Here is a 19,144-nt window from a genome sequence, read left to right as displayed (position 1 = left end):
AAACCTGCTGGGGCTGAGGAGAGTTCCCACGTGGGAACGTGGACTCAAGCTCCCGGGAATCTGTGAGCAAGGGTCTGCAGGCACTTGGGGACGATGTACCCAGGTGTCTCCACTGCGCCCTCTACTGGAAGAAAGAGGACAGGTAGTAACAGCGGTAGCAACACTGGATAACATTCAAGTCCTTTCCTCTTTGCCCAGCACTGGGCTCGCTGGATCCTCACAACAAGCCAGCAAGCGATGGAACCAGGATCTGAGGGGTCCTGCTGCAGACCCCAAGTTTTATTCTCTATGATGAACATAATTCCAGAGCTGCATAGCATTCTTCACCTACTCATCAGTACAGCAACTATTTGCTGGGATGCATGAGGCTCATGAACAAAGCAGACAGATCCCTGCCTTCAGGGACCCTATCAAGACAAATCAGACAATAAACATACCTGTAACTATTGTACATAGATATTTATGCTAAAAGGTGATGAGCACTCTAGCCACTAAGAGACTCCTTTGCTTTCTGGCTCCTCCTATCTATAGTTCTTTCTTTCGGGGCTATCAGGGATTTCCCAGTTATTTCTCCTAATGTATTGAATTAAAAGGGAAGATGTCATTTTTTGAAATAGAAAAAGTCTAGATGGTATTCTGAATGTGCTTGGGCATCCAAAAACTTTCTGCAGCTCCTGTCCCCTTCCGGTGAGTGCCCTCCTCATGCAAATGTGCTGAGTCTTTGCTTCCTCATCTAGAAATCGTCTAGAAGTGCCTGCCTCAAAAGTGTCATCCTTTCCTCCTTCCCTCCGCTCAGCAAACAAGCACCTACCAAATGTCTGGTGCTGCGCATTCTGGGGATGAACACCAGCCAAAACACAGGCCCCGCCCTCAAGGAACTCACCATGTAGTGAGGAAAACCAGTATGGAAGCAGCAAGTGCATCCACAATGCTGCAGCATAGCGACAGACGCAGCCACGAAACGCTTCTCAGGTGGTGGGGGGAGGCCAGGAAAGACTTGGCACAGGTGACACTTGACCAGGGTATAGAAGAATTTCTTAATTCTACGTGGAGGGCTTCACCGTTTAGAAGCAATGTCATGGACAAAGTCAAGAACGACCATGGCATGTTCAAGAACTATACATGGTTGCTTGGTTTTTAAAAATCGTGGATTGCAGGAAATATTTAAAAAAGTGTACAGTCAGGAAATTGACAGGAAATAGAGGGCTCATTCAAAAGGGATAAACAATGTTTAGTGAAGGTGTGGGAAGGGGTGAGGAAGAAGGGATAATGAAGCTTCCCTGTCCCCCCAAGGTTACCATCACTTGGAGGAGGAAGAGAGCCCTTATCAGAATTCTAACTGTGTCCTACAGCCCTGAGGCCATGGTGAGCAAATGTAGTCCCCACTACCAGCTTCCTTAGGCCCAGGGCATGGCTGAGAAAAGTGGATCTAGAGGCACAGGCAGTATCCAGCACAGAAAATAGTCACAGAGACCTTGTGGGTCACACTTTACAGACTTAGGACTTTAGCCTGGAGGCCAGGAAGAGCCATAAACTAATTTCATCACCTAATTAGCCTGGAGAGTGGTGGGGCTTAGGCTAAGAGTCTACCAAGAAGGAGTCAGGCCATTCACTTAGGCAACTACCACAGGGGTACAGACTAGGGAGTGAGAGAATGAGTTTGAAATAGTAAGGCAAGCTGGACAAGAGGTAGGGCAGAGCGGAAGCTAACTTTAAGTTTCCTGTTTGGCCGCTGGGATGGATGCCACAGGTCTGTGAGAGAAGAAACAGTGAAGGCAGTTTTCGTTAGGGGAAGAGGAGTTGTTCCAGAATGGAACTCCGCTCAACGTTTAAATGTACACGCCCTCGAATACAGATGTGTGCTTGCTCACATGCATAATACATCCATACTCGTTTTTATCATGATCAGTCTTCATTAAGAAACCCAGTATAATAGAAATTTGAAGGAAGAAGAAGTGGTTCAACAAATGCAAAATGTAGAATGGTCACCAGTGGGGCGAAGGGGAATATATGTAAGGCTTCAACTGAATCTCTAGTTTTTGCTTTTAATCTGAAGCAAATATGATAAATGCCCCTGTTAAGAATTGGCATGGCTAATGATGGGCACACAGGTATTATTCTCTCTCTATTCCTCATGTTTAAAATACTTGCTAATTTTTTAAAGGTGAGAAAGAGGTTTTCACTTTTTCTTTACAGCATTTTGAAAGGTGTCTTCATTCAAATTCAGTCCCTAAAGGTATTTAAGGTGTTTGGGTTTTTTTTTTAATTCCAGTTAACATGCAGTTTAATGTTAGTTCCAGGTGTACAAGATAGTGATTCAACACCTCCAAACATCATCCTGTGCTCGCCACAGGAAGTGCACTTGTACACTGTATCCCCATCCTCTATTTAACCCGCCCCTCCACCCACCTCCCCAGTTTGCTCTCTGTATTTAAGAGTCTCTTTTTTGGTTTGCCTCTTTCTCTTTTTTCCCTGTGCTCGTTTGCTTTGTTTCTTAAATTCCACATACGAACAAAATCATATGGTATTTGTCTTTCTCTGACGTATTTCACTTAGCATCATACTCTCTAGCTTTGTCCATGTCATTGCAAATGGCAAGATTTCATTCTTTTTGATGGCTAATACTCCATAGTATATATAGCACATCTTCCTTATCCATTCGTCTATTGATGGACACTTGTGCTGCTTCCATAATTTGGCTATCATAGATAACGCTGCTATAAACATTGGGGTGCATGTGTCCCTAAGGGCTTTTTTTCTAATTTTTTTTTCCAAATTTTTATTTAAATTCTAGTCAGTTAACATGCAGTACAATATTGGTTTCAGGAGAAGAATTTAGTGATTCATCACTTACATACAACACCCAGTGCTCCTCACAAGTGCCCTCCTTAATGCCCGTCATCACCCATCTAGCCCATCGCCCACCCACCTCTTTCCATCAACCCTCAGTTTGTTCTCTATCATTAAGAATCTCTTGGGGAGCCTGGGTGGCTCAGTCGGTTGAGCGGCCGACTTCAGCTCAGGTCACGATCTCGTGGTCCATGAGTTCGAGCCCCGCGTTGGGCTCTGTGCTGACTGCTCAGAGCCTGGAGCCTGTTTCAGATTCTGTGTCTCCCCCTCTCTCTGACCCTCCCCCCTTCATGCTCTGTCTCTCTCTGTCTCAAAAATAAATAAACGTTAAAAAAAAAAAAGAATCTCTTATGGTTTGTTTCCGTTTTTCCCCCCTTCCCATATGTTCATCTGTATTGTCTCCTAAAACTCCACATGAGTAAAGCATATGGTATGTGTCTTTCTCTGATTGACCTACTTCGTTTAGCATCATACACTCTAGCTGCATCCATGTCATTGCAAATGGCAAGATTTCATTAAAGACTTTTAAGCAATCTCTACACCCAATGTGGAACTCTAACTCGTAACCCCGAGATCAAGAGTTACATACTCCACTGAGTGAGCCAGCCAGGCCCCTCACCTAAGGGTTTTTTGTTGTTGTTGTTGTTTTAGATGTGTTTTTCTTATTAGGGGAAGGAAGCCATGAAAATGGAGATATCTGTAAGATAAACCTAAAACTTTGTACTTTCCCCCCCTGGGCATTATTTTGTAAGATCTGACATGCTAGTTCAAGGGAAGATAAGGCACATGGCCTGTGAGCCTTTCATAAGCCTACATAGCCAATTTATATTGAAATAAAATTACAGATCTACCTTGTAATTAGATTTTCATTTTAATATTTCTCAATGACTTTGGCCTGAAAAATTTAAATGATTAAACATAAAAAAAAAATGATTCATTATATGTCAACATGAGTAAAAAGCCATGTTAAAGATTTTTATAAAGTAAATTAGCCTACACATGCTATCTTACCATTGGGTTTGTGTAAGAAACGCTCAGAATATGAAACTACCATCATCGTTAAACAGAATTTCTCATAGTAGATTCAGAGGCGTAAAAATTGGTAACAGATTTCTTTCGATATGGAAAATCTGATGTTCCCATGGTTTGTGGATCAGAGCAGAGGTTCTCAAACTTCAGCTGTGGAACAATCGCCTGGAAGGCTTATTAAACCACAGATTTCTGGGCCCCAGCTCCCAAGCTGTGGATTCAGTAGATCAAACAGCCCCTGAAAATTTGCATTTCTAACAAGTTCCCAGGAGACGTGCCACTGCTGGTCCACACTTTGAGAACCGCTATCAATGTAAATACTTGTACCGTGAAGATTGGCCTTTCTTTCCCCCCTTTCAGTTAACTTTTTTTAATGTTTATTTTAGAGAGAGAGAGAGAGAACAAGGGGGTGGGGAGGGGCAGAGAGGGAGACACAGAATCGGAAGCAGGCTCCAGGCTCTGAGCTGTCAGCACAGAGCCGGATGTGGGGCTTGAACCCACAAACCGTGAGATCATGACCTGAGCCAAAGTTGGATGCTTAACCGACTGAGCCCCCCAGGTGCACCATGCCCCCTTTAGTCTTCTATCATGATAAACTACATATAACCCAAAATTTGCTGCCTTAACCATTTTGAAGTATTCAGTAGTGATAAGTATGTTCACATTGTTGTGCAACAGATCTCTAGAACTTTTTCTTCTTGTAAAACTGAAACTTTATATCCATTAAACGAGTCCATGCTCCTGGCAACCACCATTCTACTTTGTATCTCTATGTTTTTGATTACTCATATAGATACATGCAACCTTTAATACTTCGTGTGAGTGGAATCACTGATTGTCCTTTTAAATCTAGAAGCCTAGAGCCGAGCTTTTACCCCAGCCAGTTTAATGTAATCTCTCTTAAAGCTGCCACATAATTTGACAAGTTAGAGAACTATATACATGCAACAGAAGGGTAATAAACTGATTTTCCAAAAAGTAAGCCTCCTTACTCTAGAGCAACAGTTGAAATACACCCTTGGAGATTTCACAGTCCTATAAAAGGTGTTTTTGCAGTTTCCTTCCTTGCCCTTGCCCTCTGCTGATCTCTTGGTTTTGCCCTGGCAGAGCTCCCTCAACGAGAAGAGGAAGGTCCTGGCTGGGCAGCACGAGGATGCCCGGGAGCTCAAGGAGAACCTGGATCGGAGGGAGCGTGTAGTGTTGGACATCCTGGCCAACTACCTGTCAGAGGAGCAGCTCCAGGATTACCAGCATTTCGTGAAAATGAAGTCAACACTCCTCATTGAGCAGCGAAAGCTGGACGACAAGATCAAGCTAGGCCAGGAACAAGTCAAGTGTCTGCTGGAGAGCCTCCCGTCTGATTTCATTCCCAAGGCAGGGGCCTTGGTTCTGCCCCCAAACCTTGAGAGTGAAACGGCTCCTGTTGGGGGGTGTACTTTAAGTGGTATTTTTCCAACATTAACCTCCCCACTTTAACCTCTTCTAAAACACCCAACCAAAAGATCACCCTTTCTCTCAACACTATTTAATCTGAAAAATGTTTCAGTACAAACCACCATTTAAACTCTATGGGTTATTGGGGTTTTTCTGGATGAAAGGAAAACAAACAAACTATCCAGGAAAAAGCCTGTTTCTTCCTTCTCACCCTACATGATTGATCTGAGAGCTTGAATGCTGCTGGGAACTTACTCCTTTCTATGATCACTTTCTAGTAGAAGGAAAATTAATGAAACTGTGAGAACCGATGGGAGGGCGTTCGATTTAGTTTTTAACAGGCTGAGGCAACATAATGAGTGTCACCCTCAGGAATGTATTCACAGTGGCCTTCCTTGCTTGTGGGTGGTATATCTTGACAACAGGTATAAGAACTCATTAATGAAGGGTCTGCAACATAAAGCCTTAAAGAGAAACACCCACAGAAGAAAACTGTAAAACCTTGAACATTGTCGTTATTTATATTTTTTAAAATGAGAAAGATCATTATGTTTGTGTGCTAACCACTTATTTGATTCTGTTTTGTGGTGGACATAGGCAGTTATGTTTGAGCTTTGTACTTTGTGAAAACCTTAATGAAATGAAGAATTCCAAAGATAATCACATTGAGCGTGGAGACTTTTTTCTTAAGCCCTTGGCTTGTCTGCCTGATTTGTACCTTTTTCGTTTGTGTTAGAATGGGTACGGGGGAATCCCAGTTTCTGCTGACAGTCATCGCTGCTTCACTTCCACAACCAACAGGAACACCACCTTCCCTGGGAAGGAGGTTTTGTGCCACATGGCTGTCACATCATTTCCTAGTGCTTCACGGCACGATCGCTGGGGCGGGGAGACAGCTAAATTTTACCAACAAGGACGACAGCTAATCTGTGTAAGAGGAAAGTCAGCAACCAAATCAATTCCACTGAAGTCATGCAGTGCTTCTGCAGGGGATTTGGGCTAAATGTAGCCTACATCAAGAGATCTATTCTTAGGCTGTTTTAATGATGCTTTTTAAAAAGTTTTCCTAAATTCTTAAGCCTATCAACCACCATCAAAAACTGTCTCAATATCCAAAGACTGATTTTGCACTATCCATTTGGAATTTGGACGGGGCATCTGACGACTGTGATTTTGCTTCAAAGTTATGACTTTTTGGAGGGTACTCTAGAGCCCAAGTTATAAGTCTATTCAAACAGAGCGGGAGGTGGCAGGAGGCGAGGACCAGCGGCCAGGCTGTGCTAATGGCTGCCGGAGATGGCCTAGTACTTTGAGCAGGTGGTGCAACCTAGGCTTTTAGAGTTTTTTGTTGTTGTTGTTTTCACATGTGCTTGACCCGTGGCTAGTGGCCAGTTCTGCTCATTTGAGCGGCAAGTACTAGAGAGAATTGGGAGAAAATTTGTTCGAGAGACCAAATGCCCTCTTCTGTCCTACACATTTTAATTACTTAATGAAATGTATCTCCTGGTTTTAAGAACTTCAAAACTATAGTTTTGGTCCCCAATATAGATGTCTTTTGAAGAGCTTGAATGAACAGGCCACCCAGAAGTTTCTTGTGAGCCATCAACACCAAAGCCAAAGCTTTCCTTTTTTGGAGGCTATACGCTGACTGCATCAGTACAGAAAGAGAGCACCTCTGTTTCCCAGGAATGTCATCAAAGCTTCTCTCTTACATCCAGAGTTCCCATTTCCCAGGGACTCTGTGGAACCAGTGACAGTGTTCAGCAGCCACACCTCATGGTTCTTTTGAGGTAGAGAAATAGAGTGCATCTGACATTTCCTCAGACTTAGGCCAACACAGGAGCCCCAAATCAACTCGTTGGTAATTAGCTGTGTCTTGCTGATACTGAGTGGCTCCCTGCATTAGACCAGGTGGAAGCCAGCCAGTAAATGTCTTCAGCTGCTCTTAGTCAAATTCCTCAAGGGGATTCTGGGGGCTCCCAGTTCCTAACACTCTCCAAAATTATTCCTCTGAAGGATTTGACTGGATACACTTTGCACAGTCTTTTTTTCAATCACTTTTCTGATCTATACATGTCAAAATAAGTGGCCTTCAGAGTAACAGATGCTTGTCATGACATAAACACCTGAAAGCATAGGACCTGTCAGGATATCACTCCCTCCTCTGCTACACTGAACTGTTGCCTGTTGTTACATGAAATGAGGGAGGTTTTACATGCAACTCTGAAAATGAATTCTCAGGTGGGTGTGATCCCTACTGTAGCAAAACTTGACCCTTGCTTGGTGAGAAGAGACGGCTAACTTCACCATTATTAACTTTCAAATACCTTTAGGCCCAACAGTAAGCCTGTTCTCTATCCCTTTCCTATTTTCCATTCTCTACCCACTATTAAAAACAGTCCTCTACAGTGGAGGCCATCCTTTTTCCTCCCAGCAATATCCTCAGCCAAGATCATGAGCAAATCAGTTATAATAAGCATGTTGTTGGTCAAGACTTCAAGGATGTTTGTTCAGTCGGTACTGTGGACGTGATCATTTCTGAAATGCCATGTCCCGTCAGAAGTGGTGGATGTGAGGTGGCCTCACAATAATCCAAATGCTGATACTCAAGAAACCTGTGAAGTTCTAAGAAAGGACGAGGTCTTGTGACAACTGGGAGGTCTCCCAACTTCCTGGGCCACTTGAGAAGTTCTGGGCATGTTGCTACATGCTGGCTGACTCAGGGCTTTCTCCTGCTGTTTTGTTTCTTGTGGTGGCTGCTTAACCCCAAAGAATGCAGGGAGGTTCCATAGTGAAAGTGTCTGAGTTTTTCCAAGAGACACTGTAGAAACCAAAACTTTTTCCTCCTCTCCAGGAGAACATTTTAGGTTCTGTTTTGCACAACTGATTTCCAAACTTGAAGATTAGCAAGCGTGGGTCAACCCCTAAGAATCAGAAGCTATCTGTTGAAGTGAGGGCCTTTGAGGCATACAAGAGAGAACCCAGCCTGCGACATCCCAGTTTTCCTATTATTCCACTGTTAATATCTGATCTAAAATCACTTCTGAGTGTAAAAGATCACAGTTGTTCCTAATATGAGCACTACCTTAAGTTCATATTTTATTCAAGCATCTTTTACCAAGATATTGGGTGTTTTGGTTTTTTTTCTGGATACTGGGAAAACATTGGCTTTTTATTCTTTGATTGTTCCAAATGCCTTTAATTTTCCATGTTACTGGCTTTATTCTGTTGGGTTGAAATTATTTTTTGTTTCTTTAGAAGAGCACGAGTCTTATGCACCTTATTACTGGCAAGAAAAAGGGAGAACTTTCAGCCTTAAGTAACTTCTCCATCTCTGGCAAAGTATAAAATGATCAGACAAACGTGAAGGTGCCGTTCTACACAGAAATAGTATATTGGGGACAAGATATTCATTGTTGCCTTAACTCGGTGATGAAGAATGGGATAAAATGATAAAGACCGTTTTAAAATCAGAAAGGAACACATGAACGGTTTGGGTTTTTTTTAAATTCTTATTTCTAAATAAAAACCTCACCTTTCTTCTGGAAGCTCATTCAGACACCAGCTAATGCATGGTTTCTCAAAAATACCATGCATGAGAATCATGGGAGTGCTTGTTAAAAATGCCCATCATTGGGGTGCCTGGGTGGCTCAGCTGGTTAAGCATCCAGCTTTGGCTCTGTTCATGATCTCACGGTTTGTGGGTTTGAGCCCCAAATCAGGCTCCGGGCTGACAGTGTGGAGCCTGCTTGGGATTCTCTTTCCTTCTCTCTCTGTCCCTCCCCTACTTGTGCTTTCTCTCTCAAAAATAAATACATAAACTTAAAAAAAAAATGCCCATTGTTGAGACACCACCAAGGGGGCTAGGAATCTGCATCTCTAAGTTCCCTGGGTTATCCTGATATACTTCACTGTTTGAGGGCCACTGATACCAATCATTGTACAGTCTTTATTAATATCACAGAAAGACTAACATGAATTTATGTAATAACAACTCATTATGAGTTAATATTGTCCCATTTTTGTGCAATCCCCAGGTTATGATATGGGTGTTTTTCCCTGCTCACTTTCTCCCAGATCTGCTTTAAATTTGAACAAGCTAAGCACATCTTGAGGCTCAACTGCACTATTTTTCCTCAAAAGGAATCAACCTGTCACACAATGTCAGTAATCTGAAGTTCTGCCATGAGATCTGCACTAACCTGAAATCATGACTGACCTTTTCAGCGGGGACCTTACTTAGATTTCTGTTGCCCCATCCCAAGTCTCAGGTACACAGGAGTTAGAATTTCTCTCAGCATGGATTGGATAGTCTAGCTTATGACACAAAAATGTCAAATTTCCAAACTCTAAAATCAGAATTAGGTAAGAAAAAAGCTGCAAATGAAGAAACCAGCTCATTTATTCCTACTTCATTCTATAGATTCCTCTCTAATATTCTGTCAGTGGAAAAACAACTCTGTTTCTTGCTAAAACATCAGTATTGCCACCCCTTGACACAGCAGGTTGAACAGGGTAAGTTTAATATAAAGAATTACTTAATTCTGATGAGTGCCTATAGGATATAAGGAAATTTGATACCCTGAGCTAAGGGAGAGTACCTAAGGAAAGACAATCTGGGAAAGGGTCCCCTTCCCCAAAGCTTGGGTTCAGACCTCACTGGAGAACTTAGTGCACCCTCAGCAGAAGAATGTGTTGGTTTACCCAGGCCAGAGCTGGTCTGCAATCCCTGGGCAAGCAGGAAGCAACCCTCCAGAGCACAAGCTGGGTACAGTCTGTCAGCAGCCAATGGCAAGGATGTTCACAAGCAGTGGGGACCTGCGGGGGGCAGGGGTGGGGGGCAGCCTCTCAGTGGAAACCATCTGAGTCGCAGGTGATCTGCATGGTGGAGCAGGTGTTGGCAGAATCACCGATGCAAAGCATGAATCCTTCAGGGAACAGGCATCTCGTCCACAGGGCCGGGAGATGGCTATCGCCTGTTAAGGCTGCAAGGTCATCAAGACAATCCATGGTTGGGGCAGAACTCCATCAGATGTCCCATACACACACTACTCATTCACCAGCCAAATCAGCAGGACAGTCCTTTTCTTCCCTCCTGCTCCTCCAGTGCCCTCGGCTGAGAAAGCCTAACATCACAGTCACCGTAATGGAGATCGAAGCGATCTGTCCACTACTGCAGAACATACATTCAAGAGTAGACATGGAGCGAAGACGCAGTAAGGTGATAACTGACACAGATTTCTCCTTCTGGATTATCACCCTAGCGTCATCTTCTGGCATCATAAAGAATTCTGTAGTTGTTAATTCTTTAAGAACTACTTCCATGACAACAAAGAAAAACTAGTGACTTCAGACCTCTTGAAGGAGAAGGGATCAGAAGGAAAGCAAGTTCTCAAACGAGCTTCCTACGCCCTTATTCCTCAAAGTGCCTAAAGCAACAGATTTAGACTTAGGCCTATTTAGGAACATACATAACTTCTCTATCTGTTCATCTCTGCCTTGCTCTGCTTCCATGTCCCTCTACGTCTCCTGGTGTGTCCAGGGGGGTAAGCCTCTGTCTCTGCGTGTGCTTTGCTCCACCTCACCCTGTACACGTGTCATCGTCCTGCCCGTCCACTCCCAAAGGGAGTCCAATTATATCCTTTCTTTCTTTTTCTTTCTGGTGACTTACAAAGGATCAAGTGGGAATGAGTAAAGAACTAAAGCAAAGACCTGTGAGTAAAGTTAAAAACATGCATTTTTTTCATTTTCAAGAAAAAAAAATCCAAGCAAAAAAAAAAAACAAAAACAAAAAACCTAAAGGAATATTTTGCAATATGTTTAAATGTGTATAAGAATGAAAGAGAGTAATGTCCCTTCTCTAATTAGAACAGAATACAGGATTTGACTATATTATGTGATAACAGGAGCTGAGTTGGTAAGAAGGAACAAGCCAGCAAAGAGGGTTCAGAGCACTGGAATGAGAATTTAAAATACCAATCTTCCTATCTGACACTTAAAAGAAAAAAAAAAAAGAACACAGATCCATGTGGTATCACATGGATTTATTAAAGGGCAAGAAGGGGCGCCTGGGTGGCTCAGTTGGTTGGGCGGCGGACTTCAGCTCAGGTCATGATTTCGCGGTCCATGAGTTCCAGCCCCGCGTCAAGCTCTGTGCTGACAGCTCAGAGCCTGGAGCCTGTTTCAGATTCTGTGTCTCCCTCTCTCTGACCCTCCCCCGTTCATGCTCTGTCTCTCTCTGTCTCAAAAATAAATAAACGTTAAAAAAAATTAAATAAATAAATAAATAAAATTAAATAAATAAATAAATAAATAAATAAATAAATAAAGGGCAAGAAGACAGTCTGATGTCCATCCAGGACTAGGATTCTGTGCCAATAGACAGGTAGAAAAGGAACTTCAGCTTAGGATAGAAACACATTTTCAAAGTTTACTCCAGAAGTTTAATAATGAAGTTAATAATAAACTCAGTTTAATAATGTATCACTGAATGTGTTTTGATGTTATTATGTAAAACTCCAAAGAAACTTCCCCCTAATCAAGGAATAATTTTTTTAAGTTTACTTATTTTGAGAGAGACATGGACAGTGTGAGTGTGGGAGGGTGAGAGAGAGGAGACAGGGAATCCCAAGCAGGCTCCGCACGGCCAACACAGAGCCCAACGTAGGGCTTGAACCCATGAAATCGTGAGATCATGACCTGAGCTGAAACCAAGAGTCAGACGCTCAACTGACTGAGCCACCCAGGTGCCCCCAAGGATAATCATTTTAATCTGAGTTTAAAACCCTGAGCAGTCATATATTGTCGCGTTGAGAATGCAACTCCTCTTATTCCTCCATTTTTCCTTCTTTTAAAAATGGATTCCTTGACCTTTTCTACAAATCTTACTGAAGACTTGTTTTTGAATACATTTTGAAAATGATATAACAGGGTTTAAGAACAAATTGTAGGGTGCCTGGGTGACTCAGCTGGTTGAACATCTGGCTCTTGATTTCAGCTCAGGCCATGATCCCAGGGTGGCGGAATCAAGCCCCACGTTGGGCTCTGTGCTGAGCGTGGAGCCTGCTTGGGATTCTCTCACTTTCCCTCTGGCCCTCTCCCCTGCTCGTGTGCTCTTTCTCTCTCAAAAAAAAAAAAAAAAAAAAAAAGTAAATAAAATAAAAAAAATGTGCTTCCACAGGTAGATAAAATAATAAAATAAAATAAAAAAATAAAAATGTGCCTCCACAGGTAGATAAGAGAGTAGCATCTTTGAAGGGCACAGTGGGAAACGTGCATGCTCATCATCACTCTGGATACTTAAGTTTGCACACTGGCCCAGCTAATTTTGAAGATATAGGAGTTGCCTGCTAAGAAAAGTAGAACCACAGCTCTTCGGATCAAATTGATCATAAGTCAGTGGGAGGTAGCTTACAAAAAGTCTTCTGTCCATAATGCATAAATGCAAATATGCATGACACATGAATACAAATCAGCAATAAAAACAATCCAAGTTTTTAAAGCTTGGCAAAAGAAGTAGACATTTCACAAAGGAAGATATATTGTTGGTCAAGAAGCACATGAAAAGGTGAGGAACATATTTAAATCATCAGAGAAATATAAATTCAAACCACAAAAGATCCCATTACCCACTCGCTAGAGTGACTAAAATCAAGTGTTGGTGGGTCTGTGGAGCAAATGAGGTTCTTATGCTTTGCCGGTGAGTGTGTAACACACTAGAAAACTGGTAGGTTTTTACAAAATTATACATATATTTACTCTACAGTGTAGCAACTCCCCTTTTTTTCTTTTTGAGAGAAAGGGTACAAGTGAGTGAGGGACAGAGAGAGAGAGAGAATCCTGGGAGAGGGGGAGAGGAAGAGGAGGAGAGGGAGAGAGGAGGAGAGGGAGAGAGGAGGAGAGGGAGAGAGGAGGAGAGGGAGAGAGGAGGAGAGGGAGAAGCAGGGCTCACACAAAACAGGGCTCCAGCTCACTCGATGTGGGACCAGAACTCACTAATCATGAGATCATGACCTGAGCTGAAGTCAGATGTTTAAAGACTGAGCCACCCAGGCGCCCCAGTAATTCCACTTTTAGATAATTACTCTGGAGAAATGAATATATCTCCATAAAAAGACTTGTAGAAGAATGTTAATAGAAGCTTGAATCACAATAGTCAAAAAACTCAAAACAGCTCAAATCTCCATCAACAGGTTAACAAATTACCATTAGCAGTACATTAATACAGTGAAATAGTATTCATCAGTAAAAAACAACTATTGGGACGTCTGGGCAGCTCAGTCAGCTGAGCATCTAACACTTGATTTCTGCTGAGGCCATGATCTCACCGTTTATGGGATTGAGCCCTGCATTGGGTTCTGCGCGGACAGTGTGGAGCCTGCTTGGGATTCTCTCTCTCTTCTCTCTCTCTCTGCCCCTCCCATGCTTGAATGTGCATGCATTCTCTCTCCCTCTCCCTCTCTTTCAAAATAAATAAACTTAAGGGGCACCTGGGTGGCTCAGTTGGTTAAGCATCTGACTTCAGCTCAGGTCATGATCTCGCAGTTCGTGGGTTCAAGCCCTGCATCAGGCTCTGTGCTGACAGCTCAGAGCCTGGAGCCTGCTTCAGATTCTGTCTCCCTCTCTCTCTCTCTGCCCCTTCCCCACTCATGACCTGTTTCTCTGTCTCTCAAAAATAAATATTAAAAAAAATTGTTTTAATAAAAATAAATAAATAAATACAAAGTAAAAAACAACTATTGATATACATGTAACAACGTCAATGAAAACCATTACGTTAATTAATCAAAAGCAGTGACAAAAAGTTCGTACTGTATGATTCCACATATCAATTTCTAGAACTGGCAAAACTAATCTATAATGATAGAAATGAGAAAGTGGTTGCCTGGGAATGGGGGGAAGCTAATTGACTGAAATGGAATGCAAGAGAACCTTCTAGAATGATGGAAATAATCTGTTGTATCTTCCTTTCAGTGGTAGTTACATGAGTATATAAAAATTGTCAAAATTCATCAAAATGAACATTTAAGACCTATGTATTATATTGACTGTGGGTTATACCTCAACTTTAAAAAACAGTGGAGAAAAAAGTGAGAAACTAAGGCAAATTAGTTATCTGTTATTGATTGACTAAATGGGTAACTGGGTTTTATCCTTCATGCAGTTATTAGAGATCCTGAAGACAGACACTCCCAGGTATTTTTATCATAGCTAGGTGTAGTTTAAGCTGCTGTAACAAAGAGATTTTTAAAAAGAAATACAGAGTGTGGTTCAAGATGATGACATAGAGGCTTCAGGCTCACTTCCTCCCATGGACACACTGAACCACACCTACATATGGAACAATTCCCTCGGGGGGGGGGGGGGGAAGGGTGGAAATCCAGAAACTAGCTGAACTACTCCTATACATCAGGTAAATGAGAAATGGCGGGGTGGGGGACCCATATCAGAACAGGTAGGAGAGGATAAGACACAATCTCACAAAACTCCACCCCAGGCATAACAACACACAAGCAGGAGAGAACCCACAACTCCCAGCTTCTCCTTGAGGAGTGAAAAGATTTGAACACATATCTGTTACCCCAACTTTTAAGATTTCCAACTAAGAGAGCCCCCAAAACATCCAGCTCTGAAAGACAATGGGGCTTTCATACACAAGCCCCACAAGGGTATCGCAAACTAAGAAACTGTTCTTAATGGATTCACACAGACTCACTGCACCTATTTCCCCAGGACCCAGTGCAGGGGCAGCAGACTGAAAAACAGGTCTTTCTGTGAAAGAGGCCTATTTGCACATCTTAAAAGCTGTGGCCTGAAGGTCAGGTTGTAGGTTCGAGCCCCATATTGGGTGCAGAAATTACTTAAAAATAAAATCTTAAAAAAAAAAGTCAACAGATACATGAAAAGGTGCTCAACATCACAAATCATCAGGGAAATGCAAATCAAAATGACAATAAAGTACTACCTCACACCTGTTAGAATGTCCATGTATCAAAAAGACAAGAAAACAACAAGTGTTGGTGAGGATGTGAAAGAGAGAACACTTGTGCATTGTTGGTAGGAATGTAAATTAGTACAATCACTAGGGAAAATAATATGGAGGTTTCTCAAAAAGTTAAAAATAGAACTACCACATGATTCAGCAATTCTACTTCTGGGTATTTATGTGAAGTAAACAAAATCACTATCTCAAAAAGATATCAGCATTCCCATGTTCATGCAACATTATTTACAATAGCCAAGAGATGGAAACCACCCAAGTGTCCATCAATAGATGAGTGGGTGAATGAGGTGGGTGAAATGGGTGAACGTTTCTAGAAAATACAAACTTTCAGTTATAAGATAAATAGGTCCTAGGGATACAATGCAGAGGGTTGACTATAGTTAACAGGGCAACATTATGACTAGATTGCATTATGTATTCCAAAGTTGCTAGGAAAATAGATCTTAAGAGTTCTCATCACAAGACAAAAAATTACAACTCAACATGAAAAGAAAAAAAAAAGCACACACACACACACACACACACACACACACAATTAATCCAGTTAAAAGAGGGCAGAAAACATGAATAGACATTTCTCCAAAGAAGACATACAGATGGCCAACAGACACATGAATAGACGCTAAACATCACTCATCATCAGGGAAATGCAAATCAAAACCACAGTGAGATATCACCTCACACCTGTCAGAATGGCTAAAATCAAAAGCTCAAGAAACAACAAATGTTGCTAAGGATTTGGAGAAAAAGGAATACTCCTGCACTGGTTGGTGGGAATGCAAATTGCTGCAGCCACTGTGGAAGATAGTATGGAGGTTCCTCAAAAAATTAAAAACAGAACCACCCTACAATCCAGTAACTGCACTACTGGGTATTTACCCAAAGAATACAATAATACTAATTCAAAAGGATATATATATATATATATATATATATATATATATATATATAGCACTATGTTTATTGCAGGATTATTTACAAGAGCCAAATTATGGAAGCAGCCCAGGTGTCCATCAATAGATGTATAGATAAAAAAGATGTAGTGTATATATACAATGGAATATTATTTGGCCGTAAAAAGAATGAAATCTTGTCATTTGCAACAATATGGATGGATCTAGACAGTATAATGCTAAATGAAACAAGACAGAGAAAGACAAATACCATATGATTTCACTCATATGTGAAATTTAAAAAACAAATGAACAAAGGGTAAAAAAAAGAGACAAACCAAAAAAAGACTCTTAACTCTAGAGAACAAACAGATGGCTACCAGAGGTGGGAAGGGGGATGGGTGAAATAGGTGAAGGGGATTAAGAGCACACTTATCATGATGAACACTACTAATGTATGGAATTGGTGAATCACTACATTGTACACCCAAAATGAATATCACACTGTATGTTAACTACACGGGAATTAAAATAAAATAAAAATTAGGGACACCTGGGTGGCACAGTCTGTTAGGTGTCTCACTCTTGATTTCAGTTCAGGTCATGATCTCATGTTTCGTGGGTTCAAGCTCCACATTGGGGTCCTTGCTAACAGTGTGGAGCCTGCTTGGGATTCTCTCTCTCCATCTCTCTCTGCCCTTCCCCTATTCTCTCTCTCAAATAAACTCAAAAAAAAAAAAAAAAGAAAAATTAAAAGAAAAAACCAGTGTTAAATATTTTCAACTGTATTTGAGTCAGCAAAATAATTACAAATCTATATTTAAAAGAGATAGAAAACTCTGCATAATTCTAAATTGTTAATGCCAGAAGTCTCCAGTAGGGAGAAAGAACTGTAATACTTGCTGTGGTCTATACAGCTTTAAAATGTACTCAAAATATTCCTACTTTTAGGGGTGTCTGGGTGGCTCAGTCGGTTAAGCGTCCTACTTCGGCTCAGGTCATGATCTTGTGGTTCGTGAGTTTGAGCCCTGTGTTGGGCTCTGTGCTGACAGCTCAGAGCCTGGAGCCTGTTTCCGATTCTGTGTCTCCCTCTCTCTGCCCCTCCCCCACTCGTACTCTGTCTCTATCTCAAAAACAAATAAAACATTTTTAAAAATATTCCCACTTTTATTTAATTTTTTCATCTATTATTCTATTTGGATGCCTACATAGGGAAAGTGTGTAGAGCACAAATACCATGTAACTTAAGAATTATCTGTATTTTTATGTGATATAATAGCATTTTCAAACATTAGGTTCTACTCCTTCTTATTACTGAATGAATTAAGAACACAGTATGTGCTTGTGGCAGACATTCAGTGACTATCTTAGTCACTGCCTCCTTACAGTTTGCTGGCAGTTTGAGTGTCAATTTTCCATCACAGGACAGGGAATAAACACAGATCAGTTTCTGTCATTAATGATAATCCTTTTCTCATTGCTAGCAATTGGTTTAGACTGCTCATAGGACCCAATTCTAGACAGATAAACAAAAGATGTATCTGACAAATTATTTCTGGAAAAGATTTCCTCAAAGATTCAAGAAACCATGCAGGGTGAAATGGAATCTTAATCTTTTTTGGACACCTCCTTGTCTGGAGGTAATGTCTCGTTATGTCTTTGAAAAATGAATTACAACTTAAGTTCAGGTAAGAAGGCTACTCCTGCCACTAGGGCTTCAGCAGATGCTAGATACATGCTTCCAGAAGCAAAGCATCATTGATGGCATCCAAAATTATGCCTGGCTTCTGATAACTGTCATGACACCAGGAAGAAAGCTTAGAGCAGTTCCACACACCAGCCCACCAGAGACTATCAGCATCCTGCTTCCTTGGCTCCACCAGCTCCTGAAATGCTCTCAGTGCTGTCAAACTCTGCTGACACTGGTCTCCATTCGCACCATACTCCAAGACCTCCTTGAACCAGGCAATTGCCTCTCCTGTCTCTAGATGGTCCATTCCATCCTCAGCACCGTGACAATCTGGAAGAAGTGCTAGATGAAATTCTGCTATCCTTTAGCTTTTCCTACAGAGTTCCTATCAGACTGAGATCAGCCAGACCCTGACCTCATCACAGCCCCCCAGGGCAATGGGGATCTTGGCAGATTCACTGCAAAGAGGTACAAATCTATTGTCAAGCACAAGACAGCTTTCTACTCCCTCTATCTTCCTGTACTGCTGCCATGTATGTGGCGTGCACGGACGAAGAGAAAGAACATGCCAATGCCAATAAGATCCTGAGATGGGGAGTTCTTTCAGATTCAGGATGATTATCTTGATCTCTTTGGGGACCCAGTGTGACAGGTAAGATTGGCACTGACATCCAGGACAACAAATGCAGCTGGCTGATAGTTTAGTGTCCGCAGCGGGCCTCTCCAGAACAGCACCGGGTCCTTCAGGAGAATTATGGCCGAGGATGTACCCCGGGTGAAGGCACTATATGAGGAGCTGAACCTGCCAGTTGTGTTCACACAGTGTGAAGACAGCTAAAGCCACCTTATGAGCCTCATCGAGCAGTAGGCCATGCCCCCACCTCTAGCCGTCTTCCTGGGGCTAGCACACAAGATCTATAAGAGGAAAAAGTGACCTAGAGATTGTAAGGGTGGGAGAGGGAGGCTCTCAGTAAACTATCTAAACTTCAAAAAAAAAAAAGAACCTGGTACCTGAATGTTGTTACTGAGCCACTGAACCAACCAGTCTTGTAGCCATTCTGCCTCTGGACTATTGTTTTTTTGTAAAGGACACCTCTGGACTATTTCTTTTGTGAAGGACTAAATTTATCTTTAAGACAGTTGATTTAGGGTGCTCTGTTAGTAATAATGGAAGGTACAAATTTCAATTTTTGTAGGAGTTATGTAATTCAGATGTAGACTTTAAGTAGATCATTTATTTTGATG

The 19,144-nt window shown here is 41.8% G+C and overlaps 1 protein-coding gene and 1 pseudogene across 8 annotated transcripts in view; both read left to right on the top strand.

Moving 5' to 3' along the window:
- The window catches only part of SHROOM3 (shroom family member 3), a 321,642-nt gene extending 315,669 nt beyond the window's left edge, over nt 1–5,973 (top strand). For all 8 annotated transcript variants that reach the window (XM_027058724.2, XM_027058719.2, XM_053217221.1 and 5 more), the window contains one exon: nt 4,987–5,973. In XM_027058724.2, the coding sequence (XP_026914525.1) occupies nt 4,987–5,355 (369 nt within the window). In that variant the 3' untranslated portion in view covers nt 5,356–5,973. The remainder of the gene's footprint in view (nt 1–4,986) is intronic.
- Nucleotides 5,974–10,459: 4,486 nt separating this feature from the next.
- On the top strand, nt 10,460–18,833 carry LOC106981931 (farnesyl pyrophosphate synthase-like; annotated as a pseudogene).
- Nucleotides 18,834–19,144: the final 311 nt, after the last annotated feature.

The sequence above is a fragment of the Acinonyx jubatus genome, chromosome B1 (assembly GCF_027475565.1).
Source record: "Acinonyx jubatus isolate Ajub_Pintada_27869175 chromosome B1, VMU_Ajub_asm_v1.0, whole genome shotgun sequence".
Lineage (NCBI taxonomy): Eukaryota > Metazoa > Chordata > Mammalia > Carnivora > Felidae > Acinonyx > Acinonyx jubatus.
This window is presented reverse-complemented; position numbering and strand designations above follow the sequence as displayed.